The sequence below is a fragment of the Bradysia coprophila genome (genome assembly GCF_014529535.1).
Source record: "Bradysia coprophila strain Holo2 chromosome X unlocalized genomic scaffold, BU_Bcop_v1 contig_38, whole genome shotgun sequence".
Classification (NCBI taxonomy): Eukaryota; Metazoa; Arthropoda; class Insecta; order Diptera; family Sciaridae; genus Bradysia; species Bradysia coprophila.
Window position 1 is genome coordinate 1,575,411 of NW_023503327.1, and position 17,164 is coordinate 1,592,574.

At 34.3% G+C, this 17,164-nt stretch overlaps 1 protein-coding gene across 4 annotated transcripts in view; it reads right to left on the reverse strand.

The window, feature by feature from the left end:
• The window catches only part of LOC119069667 (carbonic anhydrase-related protein 10), a 90,476-nt gene extending 73,754 nt beyond the window's left edge, over positions 1-16,722 (reverse strand). Inside the window, exons 1-2 of one of the 4 annotated variants that reach the window (XM_037173786.1) lie at positions 16,376-16,722; positions 4,095-4,339 (exon numbers count right to left, since the gene is read on the reverse strand). In XM_037173786.1, the coding sequence (XP_037029681.1) occupies positions 4,095-4,155 (61 nt within the window). In that variant the 5' untranslated portion in view covers positions 4,156-4,339; positions 16,376-16,722. Of the gene's footprint in view, positions 1-4,094; positions 4,353-16,306 lie in introns of all 4 variants that reach the window. The other 3 variants (XM_037173785.1, XM_037173784.1, XM_037173783.1) reach the window with 3 other exon arrangements.
• Between the last annotated feature and the right edge of the window lie 442 nt (positions 16,723-17,164).

Here is a 17,164-nt window from a genome sequence, read left to right on the forward strand (position 1 = left end):
CCAATTCGGTCACTCTTGCATGGGTCCCAGGACATAGTGATATCATCGGTAATGAACTAGCCGATCGTCTGGCTAAAACCGGAGCAACAGCCTCATTTATGGGACCCGAACCCATACTTAAAGCAGCGCCATCTTATTTTAAAAACTTTATAAAAAATTGGGTGCAAATCTCCTTTAAAAACCACTGGTCAGCTGTTAAGAACGCTTCATTCGCAAAAGAAAGCATTAAGATTAACCCTAAAAACTCAAAATACATTATCTCTCTAAGCAGAAGAAACATTAGAAGAATCACAACTGCGTTAACAGGACACAGCGGTCTCAACAAACACTTATTTACAATGGGCGTGGTGGAAGACCCTCATTGTCCTAACTGCGGCGATGTCGAGACAATGGAGCACTACCTGTGCAAGTGCCCGGCGTACATTACAGCCCGATCGAAATCATTTGGCGCGTATATCCTGCCTCACAATAACATCTGGAGTCTATCTCCTCAAAGCATCCTGGACTTTCTCAATCAAACTACTAGATTGTAAATAGTCCGGCGTGGGTACGCACAACAGGCCCACTAGAGGCTTAGGTGCCAGGGTATTTACCCTACCCACTTACACTAACTAACTAACTATTACCCATAAACCAATTTTTCCTTTAAATGTAACACATTTTTGCTTCACTTTTTCAAAAAGAGATTTTTGTTCATAGTCCAGGGGCCACAGAACATCCTGTGTCCAAAGTCCAAAAAAAAATATTTTACACAAATCTATTTATCTGAAAACTACCAAAAAGTAGTGAAATAGGGTGAGTTCAAAAATTTGTTTGATTTTGGTCACGATTTTGGACCACCCTAAGGGGTTTGAAACATCCGAAAAAATTCCTAGATATAGGAAATTTAGTTTCCAGTGGATTCCATACTTAATTTCATTATATACCTTGCCGTAAATGGCTAAAAAAAATCAAAACGGCAACTCTGCATTTTGGACTTCTCCCCTTTTTTCTCGAAAATGACCACGAACTCAGCCTGGCACCCGAATTTTTCGAATTCAGCATATCAAACTCTATCAAGATCAATCAACACATTCTTCTCCCCTTTCATGGACACAGGATGTTCTGTGGCCCTTGATTATCAGAGAAATCATCAAAAAACGGATATTGTTCCGCCTAAATGTAGGCTACAAATTTGCAAAATGTTCATTGATTGCTTTTAATCTGATTTTCAGGTTCAGATGAAGGGATATTATACTAGTTCCTGAATCTTGATACACCGACAACCATACGGAAGAAAGATCTCAAGATTTAGAAACTTCTCTAAAAAAATGTTTCTTACCATAATAGTGTCAAGTACATGCAGAACGCAGAACTGATTTAACAAAATAAACGAGAGAAAAAAAATAGTCGCGAAAGAATGGGCGTCCAACTATTACAACGGAAAATTTATTACAATCTCAAAGAATATTTAAATTGAAATTTTTTCTACTTCCGTTGTATATATCAGTGCATATTCAGTGGAAACAGACTCTTCTACACAATTTTGTGATAGACATTTTGTTCTTGAATTGATTAAAATTTCCATAGAAAGCTGTGATAAATTAAACATTCTGTCGTCAGCTTTCGTTGACCTGGCGTAATGAAAAAAAAAACCTCGTCTATCCAAATTATCGGAATTAAATCAATAGTCAATACGTTTAAGTAATTAAAAGATCAAACAAATAACATTTCTGTTCTTCATCCCATCCGGCAGGTAGCCGAACCATCCATTAAATAGGTCGTCGAGCACATAAATTGTAATGTTCCACTGAATAAAAATGCCAGCACACATTTAACCGAAGTACATTGATCTTTGACGTTATACATTTGTATGGGGTTTTTATTTTGCTGTTGATCTTGGTTTTACAATAGCTCTGAATAAAATAGATAAATCCATTAGGTAATTTCAAAAGGAAATTTCCCAGACCGTTAAATTTTCGCATTGTAGAGCGTTCCGCAGTCTTTAAGCTATAACAAACATCCATAAAAGCCGTTATACAACCTATTAATATCCTCTGTATGACAAAGAGCATCACAGTCTCATAAAAATATTTACTATCAAAGAAGGGCATAAAATAAAAATTTCAAAGTCCGTTTTCTTGCTTTACATTCATTCTTCATTAGAGCGGTGCGCCGATGAACTGTCGATAGTAAACTTATCGAAAGAAAATGATTCGAAACTTTTAATGGAATCGTAAGATTCCATCGGCGAAATGATAATAACAGCCGTTATCTTCACTTGAAATGTGGAAATGTAACGCATAAACAATGTCGTTTCGTAAATATCTACAAACTGCACGTCAGAATAGAAATGTCAAAAAGAAATATTCGTATTTTCAGCCTATATCAATAGGGTAAAGAGTTTTACTCACTAGGCCCCTGGGAAATGAGGCCTTACTTCGTTGACATATGAACGTTAAAACTGATTTTTATGGGGCTTTGCGAGTAATCTACTATAGTTCGAACGAACATAAGAAACAACAAAAGATGCCTCGCAATCTCGCTCGCAAGTAATCTTCAGTCTAACCCAGTAGTTTAGACCATTTTTAAGGGAGCCATAGGTTTCATCACATTGTTTGTTGTCTCTGGGGGCAACTTTGAGAATGTTTCTAGTAACTGTATTTTCAAACGGCTTGGACAACCTAGAAAATCTGCTGTCAACAAAAACATCCTTAGAAAATAATTCTCAATTTTTAGCCACAAGATTATTCTATTATCAAAAATCCAGGAAAATCGTCAAACCAAATCCTTAAAAACCATCCGAAAACTAAAGAAAATCTTCAAAGATTCACAGAAAAATCATTAAAAGAAATCCTTACAGTGAACGACATCTCAAATGTCTCACTGTCATTTTTTTTCAGAGAATGTCATTGTGAATTTGCAATGACACAATAAAATTCTCAGAAAAATTTGACAGTGAGACATTTGAGATGTCATTCACTGTAGAAAACTAAACAAAATTCTTAAAAATACTCAAATTCAGAAAGGAAAATCTTTAAAAAATTAGAAAAGTTGTAAACTCCTAAAATCATAGAATAACCTCAGATAACTAAAGAAATCCTGGAAAATTTCTTATTAGATGAAAGTTTTTGGAAATACAGGAAAATCGTCGAAACTTTAATGGAGAATCCTTAAGAAATCCTAAGAAAACTAAAGAAAATCCTTGAAAATTCAGAAAGATCCTCAAAACTTTTGGTGAAAATCATTAAACTTTGATGGAAATCCATCTTTAATGTGATGAAAATTCTTGGAAATCCAGGAAAATCGTCAACAATTTAAAGGAAAATCCTTAATAAATCCTTTGATAAACTAAAGGAAATAATTGAAATTCAGAAAAATCCTCAAAACTTTTGGTGAAAATCATTAAAATTCGATGGAAATCCAGGAACGTCTTTAATGTGATGAAAATTCTTGGAAATCCAGGAAAATCGTCAACACTTTAAAGGAAAATCCTTAATAAATCCTTTGATAAACTAAAGGAAATAATTGAAAATTCAGAAAAATCCTCAAAACTTTAAGTGAAAATCATTAAAAATCGATGAAAATCCAGGAAAATTTTCAAAATTCCAACCGAAAATCCTTGAAAATCCGGCAAAAACTGATTCCTTTTCTGAAAATACTTCGACAACGAAACTTTCAAATAGCCACCTATCGTATTTTCGCCCAATGTCTTCAGCCAATAAGTTTTAAACCCGCGCCTGTGTGACACAAAGTACCGTCGCACACTTCTGTCCTTAATTTCTTTACTGTGTGATGTGTGTGTTTTACCGAGGGTGGTGGATGGGCGTACTTGTTTATTATCTATATTACGCTGCTATCCGCAATCGCCTTTACTCTCCATATACGTATAAAACATCAATTTCATTTTGTAGTTATCTTTTTAAAAAAATCAATGGGGAAAAAAATCAACACACACAGGTGGGTCAATAGAGTAAGTCACTTCAAATAATTAAATTTTCGTTTGGTTTATAAATTTCAATCTATAAAATTAAATGCAGTAAAAAAAGGGACGGTAAAATAAAAATAAAAATAAAAATAAAAAAATTCCCAAAATAGATTGTGATTTCATTTACCTTTTGTCTGCTGAAGCTGTAGTATAGCAACAAGACAAGATGCGACGGCTACAATTCCCATTTTTTCGTCATATGGAAAATTAAATTGTCTCTGGCACACTCACATTCATTTATTTATTTCACTTTAATTTTTGTATCATATCAGTATAAATTCAGTTAAAATTCAGTTTCGTTCTGTCGCTATGTTTGCGCTGTTTTTTTTTTTTTGTTGATATAACCGCTTTAAATCACCCCCCGAACGAGAACTTTAAATTATATCTAGGATATATATAAAATACAAAACAAAATTGTCAAGCAGATTTGTTCCCAACGGTTGATCGTTAATTTCAGAAAGATGTAGAACAATATAATACTCTCTGCACTGTGTGCTCGTCGTGTACATACTTACACACCGGCTACAAGAGTACAGCAGAGAAGGAAGAAGAAGAAAAAAAAAAATTTTGAGCATACACCTTATGCTCTATGCAATCACATCTTAAATTTCATAAAGCAATAAATTTACTGGGTAAACTAATAAATCCCTGGCTTTATGTGTTGAAACACAAAACAATGGTGACACTTTCGGTATTATTTCGTTATGGTTTGATGTGCTTTTCTTTTGGGGCCTCTCTGCTCTGCTTCTTGGCTTTTAAAGTGAGTGTTGTGTAAGCGAGGAGTTGATGGTGTTCGGCCAAAAGAATGAAAGAATCACTAAGCACACTAACAGATAGCTTGTGCTGGAAATTGCCGTGTGTATTATTGTTCGGGTGGTTTTACAACAATGTCGACCTATATGGGAAACAACACTGGCTCTCGCTCTGTGTCTGTGTATATGGGAGGTGTGTGTTTTTTTCTTCTTCTTCGTCGTGTGTATTCTATATATACTTGTTGTTATTCTCGTTCATAGTTGGTTTTGTACCGAGGAAAAAACATAAATATTTTTTGTTCTTTTTATATTTACGTAGATATATTTTGTTGGAATAAAGTCAAGGATAATTTATTTCAAACAACATGCACTGATACTGAAGTGGATTATTGTTATTACGAACGGAAATGGTATATGTAATGGAATGGATTTTGCTGATTTTCTATTTTGCACGCTTTTATAACTGGCAATATTTATAAGGAAACGGAGGGTTTACTCAATGGTTTACCATAAAGTTGGAAAATTTTAAAATTAATTTCACATTTTTGTCACGTAAATCTAATGAATAAAATTACGGGGAATAAACTGTTTACCAGACTGTAATTAGACGTTTAATCGTTTAGCTGTAATTCATCGCAGCAAATACGAAATAATTTATGCAAAATAGCTGGATATGATTTGTATAGCAATTCCGATTGTTCAGTTTGTATATTGTTTTGAAACTGTATAACTTTCTGTCGGTATCATGACTTGATGTATGTACGCAATTTTGCAGTTGGAACGGAAACGAGTCTGGACTAATATTCTCGCTTTTGGGAGACTCAAGCATAATGCTTCATTTAGACGATGAAGCAGACTCCATTTCTAACTGTGAGTTTAGCTTAAGAGATTGAGAAAGTGACACACAGCGGAAATCTTTGGCTAAAATTTCTCAATTTTGCATCGTATGGACCAAGCCAAAGCACCTAGTAGGGTCATAGAAAAATTAGAATCCTTCTTTATCTAAGGTATGGTTTCCACTCAACCAAAAGTACTCCGTTAAAGAGTCGTGAGAGAGCAAACTGTCAAGTAAACAAAGTAAAAATTAAAAAAAAATCAATTTTGTCTCTCACACGGAGTACTTTTTGAACGTTTCATAAAGAACGTTTCATTTATTGAACTTTTAGCTCTTTTTACATTGTCTTAAAATGTCAAACTTGCATTTGCTGCTAAGTTCTCTCGATTGAAATGAATCAATCAGAGAAAACTGGACGCAAAAGCAAGTTTGACATTTTAGGACAGTAATGCCAAAAGAGCTGACAACAAAAGAAATTGTTTTGACAATGTAGAAAATAGACATTCGCCCCCCGACCTCGAACTGTCAAAGTTTTTGTTTAAAAAAATTGTGCAATAAATTAATGTTATTGTTTTGTGGAGAAAAACGGTCAATCACAATTCGCCCCCAATTTTACGACACCTAACTATTCAACTTAAAATTTGCCCGCAAAAAAACAAACAAAAAATATGAAAATCATACAGTGCTTAACCTGTCATAGACGGCAAGAATAGTAACAGTTTTACTATCTGATCTATTACTTCATTTGATCAAAGATTTTCAGAGATTGATTTCAGAAATCTTTTACTTCATTTGTTTTGAATATGCTTTTTGCTATATTATAAGACGTCTTTAGTCAGAGCTTGTCGTTTATTATTAATGTCGTTGTCGATAACAGCCGTCTGACACATAATACCAAATCTTATCATTGAAATATAAGACAGCAATGATTTGTTAGGTGGAACACCAAGGCTGTACACTTTGTTTACAGCCTTGGTCAAACACTACATTACGAAATTAGATTGCTTGATCTTCGTCTACGATATTGTTATTTTATCGGAAGTATCAAAAAGTTCTATTTACTTCGTAGACACTACTCGAATCGAAGTTAAATAATGAAATTTCATTTTTCTTATAACTCGCTAATTCCGTTTTGACCACCAAAAAAATAGCTGATACGTGTGGTTAGTGTAACGTTTCACAGGAAAATACATGGTAAAACAAAAGAAGTAAAAGATTTGGTTTTAAATTGTTGAAAAAACATTATTGGATGTAAGTAACATACTTGATAGGTGGTGATATGATTGGTCTAGAAATTAGTTCATAATCATCTCTACAATGTAAGGTAAGCGGACGGCATTCATGAACTATCCCTTCCGAAACACGATAGAAGTGAAAAGAAAAATTGAATCAGAATTTGTTCAAGAATTTGATGTGGAGACATTAATTGCTCAGTTTTTTTTTATACCTTTCATATTTTCATCCCTGTCGTCTCAGGACGCTATACTGATTTTAATTACGTGAACGGATGTTCCGAACAGAAATTAAAACTGAAGCCTCTACAGCATTGAAATTATTATTATAATCCGTTCCTCTGTCTGCACCCTTTTTCGGAATAAATAAAATTTAACTGAATGTGAAAGTGTGATGGGTTGAGCCGAACTGTATATACACACCGTGCGAAACCTTTAGTCTCAGTCTATAAACATTTAAATTGTCGTCGTCTCGTCGCGCGCGCAAAAAAAAAACGAATTTCATTCCATCGCATAAAACCCCTATCCCTTTATAATTATTATCTTCTTTGAAAATAATTTCGGAATAAGACGCGACGACGACGACTCTATCTATGCCGGGATTATTTACCATTTTACTTTCCCTTCCACTTTTTCTCATTTAAAAATTAACTTGCAACTTATTAATTAGAGTTTATCTTGCGTAGATATATAATAAAAAAAAAATTGGAGAAGAAATTTAGATTTTATTTTCTGCGATATCAAACGAATTACTTTGCTTTTGAGTTGGGACTGACTAATTACCAAAGTTTTTTTTTTCGCTGGAAAAGTAAAATACTTTTTTAAGTTCAACACAACGAACGAGCTAAACAAAACTTTAAAGTTTTCTTGTGTGTGTCTATAGATCAACAATATAAAATATCTGTATATACGCTCCCATAGCCATACAGATGGAATTTCAAGTGTTATGGACTCTTGTGCATGCATAGTAGCAGCATGTACATGATTTGAGTTACGAAGAATTAGATATGGTGAAGATTTTGTTTTTCCATTTTCATTTTGCTGGGTGGTACATGGTTGAAATGTTTACTCTATGGTTGTACATCGGTCTACACATAGTATATGATAATGTATATTTACTCTACACAGCGTATTTTAAACAAAAGTAATGTAGGAAAGTCGCAAAGGAGTCGTTTTGAAGTTTTCTGCGAAAATGCGGTTTTTTCCGAAAATGTTATGAACTGCATGAACTTGGAGTGTATTGCAATAAAAGTAATTTTAGGTTTTGCTTTTGCTCTCTGGTTTTCTTTTTAGTGTTGTTGTCGTTTGGATTTGTAAGTGGACGCAAAACAAGACATGGAGTTGTTGATTACTTCATTCAAATACTGGTACATGAGCATAGAGTCAAGAACTTTCGGATCGTTACCCTTAACACACATTGTCGTTCTTATTTTTCGGTATTTTAATTTGATTTCGTATGAATATTAGTCCCTGTTCGCGAATTCATCAACATTATTTACCCATTACATCTTTACGTAGGAGCGGCACATCATTGCCATTAGCCAGAGACTGTTATTTGGGAAGACATTTTCTCCAATTTTCACAAATTTTCCACATTTTTCCAAATTTTTTTTTGGAAAATCAAAGAAATAGTTTTTCCTTAGTTTTCAAAAAAAACATAGCTAACGCCGACCCGTACGAAACACCTTCGTATCAAAAGCCTTTAATGTGAAACTCTTCATTTCTCTTACTTCATTTTCTTCTCTGCTGAAAAACTATTCTTCCTCTCAAATCACTTACATTATCCACTCTTTGCCTTGTTATCATATACAATTAAATTGCCGGAGGCAATATAGACAGCCCCGTACGAAGTCAAATTTCATAAATTCCTATTTAAACAGCTATATACCGCTTTATTTACCTATATTTCACTGTAAATAAACATTTCACAGAGGAATATGCTATTATATAGCTCTATATGCCTGTATATAGCTCAATATAGCTGTATATAGGTATATATAGATGTCCATATATGGAATCCCTGAAACTCCTCACACTTAACACATTATTTCCATGTTAACAGAAACTCTCTAAGCATCATTTTTCCCAAGATATTTCTATTTTACTAAAATCCAATATGGCCGCCGGCAGCCATTTTGTTAGGAGACCGGAAATACTACCGACGCTTTACATTCGTTAATACCTTTCAAACAAAAAAAAATTCATGAAATTCGGTCAAAATTTACTCGAGATATTGTCAAAATACACCACGTTCACTGTACTTCCGAGTAGCCAGATAAGAGCTCACTCCAAGAGACCTAGCTCACGCTCCGGAGAACAAAATTTCCCTGATTGGTACGGTCAATACCTATCTAATAAAGCTAAAACAGACGAAATATGTTCAAATGTGGCCGACCTACAAGCAAAAACTGCTTGCCGCCCTGTGCCTGTTCCACACCAAGGGGTCTAACTCACGAGTCGGTCATCCGATTTCCATAAACTTTTTTTTTGTCGATCGGTATTGTAAATACCTTTTATTTGACGTATCACTTACAAGTTTAACGTTTAAATGTCCGGAGATATCTTCGAAAAACCGTAAAGCACTTATTGGGCCACAGCTCGGGAGGGGTCGATCCAAAATCACTCATCTTCGAACTTAGCCTGTCTTTTGACATACAAAACGGGAAAAAAAAGAATTTTCAAAATCGGATGCGTTTTACTCAAGTTATCGTGCAGACAGACAGACGGACAGACGGACAGACAGACGGACATTTTTTTTTCGCGGATTTGGCATCTCTAGACAACCACAATAGGTTTCCCCTTACTCAGGGAGTCCAATTCGACGTGTTACAAACGTATGCGTAAACCTATAAGACCCCAGTACTTCGTACGGGTCTAAAAATCTAGAAATTTGGATAAATGTAGGAAAATCTGCGTAAATTTAGGAAAATGTCTTCCCAAAAATTAGTAACACAAATCTTCAAACCCTTCGCAAGCAGTTAATCTGCATCAATGAAAACGATGCACGATGATTTCCGCCTATCGTTGTCTCATATACTAAAATATTCTGTTAAAACAAATGAAGTAAAAGATTCCAGAGCGATACATCGACCGGTTCCAAAAAAAAGGTTAAAAATAGTGGTGTAACTTGATCAGGCCACACGATCCCAATTAACCAAATTCTTCCTTTCCGAAAATTCGGAGTTCCTTCGGAAACGAACAATAGCGACATCTATTGTTCGTTTTCCGAAGGAATTCCGAATTTTTGGAGAGGAACAATTTGGTTAATTGGGGATGTAGTGTTGTTTTTAATGCTTTTATGCAACTTAGCATCGTAATGTGCAAAATTTGCAAACTTTAGATGCCTCTGTTGCATAAATCGTGGTATGAATCTCGGTGCAAAATACTTTATTAGGCTCGCGATGTGTATTATGACAGATCCTAAAACAAAGACTCCCTTTGCAGGTTTCACCTCCCATTGAACTAAAAATTATTTTCGAGGATAAAAACATAGCTGAATTGAGTTCGTACTGCTTTGAATGTCTGTATGAACAATAACCGACCCTCCTGCGCTCAGTTGATTACTATAATGATGCATGTGGAAGAAGCATAATCTGTTTGTTTGATTCAATTTTAGTGACATTTCCAATGGGAAATCAGAGCGAATAGTTTTGATTGCTAGTGCAATACACTGGAGAATCTCCGGTGGATATCGAATGCCGATGCATTATCGATTATTATCAGCCTAGTATGTTCGTATTGCATTTTGCCAGGTTGCAGTTAAACATATGCGACATATTGGTGAAGGACCACTTTTCTTGGGACAAACAAAATTTCCTTCGAATTGGTTGAATTTGCCGAAATATAAAATTGGCCGAACTTTCGGACCTTTCTACGTGGAAATCGTTTTGAGTAGAGTCAAAAGGCAGCATGTGAATGCCAGTCTATTTCCATTGAAAGTCAGCTATCATCAGAATTTGCCGTCTATCCGGCCTCACCATATTTTAACATTCCTTTGTCGTTGTGCAACGAAGATTTGAACAAAATTGAACGGGCAGGAGGCACTAAATGTACATAGCAGACATAAAAGTATACTGAGCCAAAGTGGAAGTGTGAAATAGCACGGATTGCCGTTTTTCACACATGTCGCAAATATTACCGCTGGCCATACTTTAGGGCGGGTGTAAATATTTTGTAGAAATGTAACATGTTCCTAAGTAAATAATTAAATGTTATCCGTCAGGTGTGTGGTAAAATCTATCCAGAGCATGAACACTGCAAACCATAGGATCTTTTTCGAATGTCAGAAAGAGTACACCCAATTATCTCTACGATGGCCATGTCAGTTACTACATTATGTTCTGGGCCTAACAAAATTTAAATACAAAAGAAAACGAACCATTTCACTTATGTGTAGACTGAACAGAAGTAACTAATCCTACTAAATGCCAAACAAATGTACAAACAACACACATTACCGTCTGATAACTGTTTAAAATGACTTACGTCGACAATAAGACATAATACATAACATAAATGGTGAAATATACAGACGGTTGAAGATCCTTTAAATGGCAATTTAGAAAGGAAAGCGGGAAAAAAATGAATTGAAAGGAAAACTTTGACTTCAAATTGGATAATTTCATTCTTTAAGGCTTGATTTCCACTTACCAAAAAAGTACTCAGTGTGAGAGACAAAATTGAATTTTTTCACTTTTTGTTTTGTTTACTTGACAGAGCGTTCTATCACGGCTCTTACTCGGAGTAATTTTTGTTGAGTGGAAACCATACTTAAGACTTGATTTCCACTTAACAAAAAGTACTCTGTGTAAGAGACAAATTTGTTTTTTTTTTCATTTTTGCTTTTTGTGACAGCTTGCTCTCTCTCGGCTCTCTCACTGAGTACGTCTCTCCGATTACACTTTAAACAATAGAAAATAGGCGCGGTTTAGCTATACAGGGGCAAAACGGAATGGTTTTTTTGTAAGTGGAAATCAAGCATGGTTTCCACTCAACAAAAAGTACACTGTGAGAGAGCCGTGAGAGACTGAGCTGTAAACAAAACAAAAATTAAAAAAAAAAATCAAATTTGTCTCTCACACTGAATGCTTTTTTGGTAAGTGGAAATCAAGCCTTAAGAATGAAATGTTTTGCATTTACCAATTCAATATTACCAATGTATAATCCCACCGACTGTGTATGCAGATAATCGGTTGTATATTATGTTCGGAGCCAGTTAGAAGCCCACATTAGCACCCGCCCGACCCCTTTGGCAAAAAAAAAAACTATTACATTACAACGTATGTGTATCTCATTTCGATGAATAATTTAATTTAAAAAGGGGTTTTTTTGCTTCCCTATATAACGTGGAAAATAAAACCGAACGGTGTGTATTTATATGACGAAACATTAAACATCTGAAAAACGGTATTTCGTACATGATAAACCGACATACATCTTCATCGTACATATACGTATACGTACACAACAAGACTATTTAACAACAATTTCGTATGCAAAACTTTACCAATTTATTTAACTTGTTTTTCCATAAGGGCGTTACTTTTCTACTTTTCAACAAGAGTTCAAAAATATACACCGTGGGCCTTTCGACATTATAATTCTAACTATAAAATCCAGCAATTCAGCAATTCTATATAATACTTTTCACTGCTAACTACTCGTGAGTGGGTATAGGTTGTAAAACGGGAAAATAGTTATTTATTTTCCAAACAACATTGGCCGTGTGTATGTGTGTGTGGTGTTTATCTGCACGTGATTTATTTTAAAATTTTCATTTTCGAGAAAGAAACCTGAAACTTTGAAATGAGTCTTTTTGGGGGCCAGGGTTTGTTTGGCGGGTCGTTTTTAGTCGTCGAAAGCAGTAAATTTCGAATGTCTGTCGTCTTAAGAAATATATTGGCATTGAGATAATGAGTTAGGTCGGGGATGACGATAAATGTGGTGATACGAGTCGGAAAATACAATTATTTTCTTAAAAATAAAACCCACATGCAGAACCGTGTATATAATACGGCACGGCGATCATGATACGTGTAGTATGGCAATATTATACATGGTTAAAATAAATTGTATATAAACCATGCTCTACCACCTCTATCATAAATTTCTTCAGATCAGTGCACAAATTTACTTCATTTATAAATATGCACCGAGGGTGCCTTTATATTAAACTTGAAGAAAATATATATCGAAGAATTATATGCAATTTGTAGACTCGTACCCGAGACGGTAGGCTTATTTAATGAAATATTTATGTTGTAATCTTAGGAGAGCTGTCCGTTGGTGTACACAGGCGGGTATAGTGTTTAAAGGGCGTTTAAAGTTGAGTATGGTTAACGTGAAAGCGTAACTTCGCTGTAGTGATTTTGCAACACTGCAACAATTATAGTCTCCTGTACGTTGGTATGGTTTATGGTTCACCATTCGATCAGTGTCATAGAAATCTGGAAATTTGCATATAACGCCACATGAGAAACAAAATTCTGGCGTGCCTGACAGCTCAAATATTTCTTTTCCAAATTGTCACAGGCTCCACAGGACCTTTCAATAATAATTTTATTTTAAAATTTCATTCTTCATAGTCGTAAGGCATTTGTTCGATCCGGTGGTTCGATCCGATAGAAATGTAAGTTTTCTTACGTTTTGCATTAAGATGCAGTTGAAAAATACCACTTCCCATCACGAGTGGTGCGAGTGGTACTGGTATGATGTTATAAGAACTCTATACCTTTTTTCACACGAACTAGTTTAGCGAATTATAATTGAAATGAAATTTTATTTCATCATTTAATTTAGTTGTGGGTCTGTGAGCGTGGGTGAGCTACCACAAGAGCTAACCTGAATGTTTGAAAAAGCTCTAACGATAAGATCATTGAATCTGTCACTTCTTTTGAACAAGATATATAATTTCATCCATAAAAATCTTCTACTTCATTTGTTTAGCAAACAATTTTCTATATAAGGGAAATCTAATCAGAAACTATGCCAAATTATAGAATTGAGAGATGAGAGATGCCTTGTGTTTAGTGTAGATCTAGTGAATCACATAACAGTCGTCATACATCGTTAAATAAATCTGTTCGGTGTTAAAGTGATGTAATATTGGCGCTAAATGAAGAATGTAACTTGAATCTAAAAATTTATTGAAAATTCTGTCGTGTCTGACTTAAACACAAAATTTTGAAAATAATTTGGATTTTCTACTGACTGATGTTAAGGTCTTCCATCCTATCGGCTTGTGTAATAATACAGTTTGTTCATTTCATTTTTACACAGTTTCTAAAGATTGTCGATATGTCAGAGTTTTTAATGTACCCAGTCAATTAAGTTCTTCCCAAATTGCGCAATATTTAAATTCGCGATAGAAATTTTAAATTTTGCGCCAAAAATTCATAATTTGGGAAGAACTTAATTGACTGGGTACATTTAAAACTCTGACATATATAAAACTGTGTAAAAATGACATGAACAAACTGTATAGCATTATAGTATTCAAACCCTATGTGAGACTGATATGCTACTCAGGCTCTCGGTCTTTAAATTGATAACAATTCTTAATATTCTATGAGAATGAACGAACGAATAACATATTGAGAACTGTCGTTGCGAGTGTAGGCCATAACCTGTTGTCTTTTTTTTTGTTAATTTCGTAATATTCAAAAAACTTTAAGACATACTGTTTAGCTTTTTAGGTCAATAACGATAGACTTATCTGTTAATATTTTAACCTTTTTTGACGCAATTACAAGTAAAATTCATTTTGGATCGTGGAAGTGCTTACTGGAGATGTAGTTTTTTCCGCTTACCTTATCACATTCAGTGCCAGTGCATTTCAATCAGAGACATTACAGAACCGGTTCAGATGTAAAATTATTCGAAATATCTAGTCTAAAAAATGTTTTGCAAAGAACGTATCTTATTAACTTTCACCAAATCAACTACGTACACCTTTTTCCCTAGTAGAATTTAAAAACAAAAAAATTACCCCGATAATGACAACTGGGTCTTCACACACAAAAAAAGAACAATTACGAGGAAAACTATCAGAGTTAATCCGTCAAAGCCACACGTTGGTTATTTGAAGGAATTTTCATTTCGATATTATAAACGGCCGTTCGGAAAATTACAACATTCGAACCAATAATTTAGAAAATAATAGCACACACACTGACCAGGAATATTCAATTTCTTTGACAAAATAATTATGGTTTCGATTTCAATACAACAAAGGCAAGAAAGAAAATTAATTCTCGGGTCAACCAAACCTTTAATGCCATTTCGACAGTAAAGCTTTAATTACAGGAGTGCTCTATTGTAATGTCTAATAATAAAAAAATGAAAATGAAAAAAAAAAAACAAATTGCCATCCCCCAACCGAAAACCTTGAATCTTTATTTATAAACGGTTTTTTTTCGTTCATCAAAATTAATAACGAAAAACATGCCTGGGCAGTGGAACTATAATAAAAAAAAACCTTTTTTTTTCATTTTAACTTCTATGACACGCATGCAGATAGAGAGGAGGTTTACAATTTGTTACCGAGAAATCGTCTAAAAATGTGCCCCGTTCGTAAATTAAATAATTTTCACTATCATACAGGACATTTGGATTTATGAGGAAAAATGATTTTTATGCAAATGACTTTATGAGCAAAAAAAAATATTTTTTTTTTATATTTCATTGTGCATCAAAACATTTTTAAAATATCAAAGAGAATTGTGTGACCCAATTCAACGCTTTCATATTATTAAAACGTTTCTTCAATTGCAAAACGAAAATTCATTTCGTTTCTCATATAAATTCTTAACGTTTTTTTTCCCTTCTTCTGCTCTTCTATATATATTGTATTCTTCCTCGATTCGTTTTTCCAGTTTTTTGATTTTCAAAATTCAAACCGTTTCCTCGATGGTCGGGTATAGAGTAATTTTACAAATGATCTTGATACTTGTTCAGTGTACGGTATAGACACATAGTGTTTTGGAGGATATATGTAGAGAGATAGTCATACCACAAACTTGTTATCATCGAGGAATGATATTGGAGGAAGACGAGTAAGTATAAATTGCTTTCTGCTAACACAGAGCAAAAAATATTTTTTTTTTATTTTTTTTTGGAAATCATATTTTATATGCCAGTCCAAATTTTGCTACGTTCGTTTCGGTTCTCGTTTTTTTTTTTTTGCTATCATCAACCTAATACTTTTTTGTGCAGATATATAGGCGAGATGCTGTGTGATGGGAGAAAATTGCACTGACTTAACGACCGCAAAAATGAAATTGAATTGAAGGGAACTATTATTTTTTGATAGAGTTAGTGTAGCGTAAGCACTTGTACAAATTGTGTTTAGAAATTTTGATATAGTCGAAGAATATTTCTCTTTTATGCTATTCTACCCTCGCACAATTTACTTCTTAACTTTCGATTTAAAGCGGACAATTTTGCAGTATTATTGAAACACAGTCGAAACAGAAATAAAATTAATTTTAGCAAATTATTAAATTCAGTTTTTTACACACACCGTTAAAATATTGACCACAAATTTGATTTAGAGTCCATTCACAGTGAGTTTGCGATAAAATCACCGAACCGTTTATTCACTAATTTTCAAAATTAACAGCAAGACACAACCCCATAGCATGTGCACATTGTAGTTACAACCCCAACAAAAACCGCACAGAGAATATAATTTGTGTCTTGCCACAACGACCCGTTAAAAGCGACTGACACAAAAAACATAAATGTTTACAATCACCGCCGCATATATATCGGCTGGAAAATGTTTTTATTTTTTTGGGAAAATTGGAGGTTCCCGTTTTCGTCGATGTCGATGTCGGAAGGCAAATATCACACACAAAATTCAGTCGGTATATGCATACGAAACACTCACACACGCCGAGACAGAGAATCTATGTTCGTTTAACAGGTTCGGTGCACGAATGAAATCACAATAAAATTGTGTGGAATTGAACTTGATATCACTTGATAGGTTCATGCCGAAAGATACTGGTGAGTTGTAGTAGTGTAGCACATGATAATAGCCTGGAGAAGTTTTGTTTATTTTTTGTTTACACAAGCTAGAAGCATAGCGTTTCCACGATTACGGTGCGATGTTTTTCGTTTCAGTTTTGGTGAGTTTGCTCCGTTCCGATGTGTGTGTTATGTTGCGGAATGTGTAGAAGGAGAAATCATATTCGTCGAGTTGTCGGAAAAATGAATGAATGAAATTTTAGGCTAATCAAATCCCAACAAAAGCCTGTAAAAAGAAAAGAGTGGCGCTATCCTAGTGCAACTTCTAAAATGTTCTTCGCAAATTGTTGACTTCATATAGAAAATCATGTTAAAAAATTAGCGACAAACAGTTTCGCTTCCCATTCAT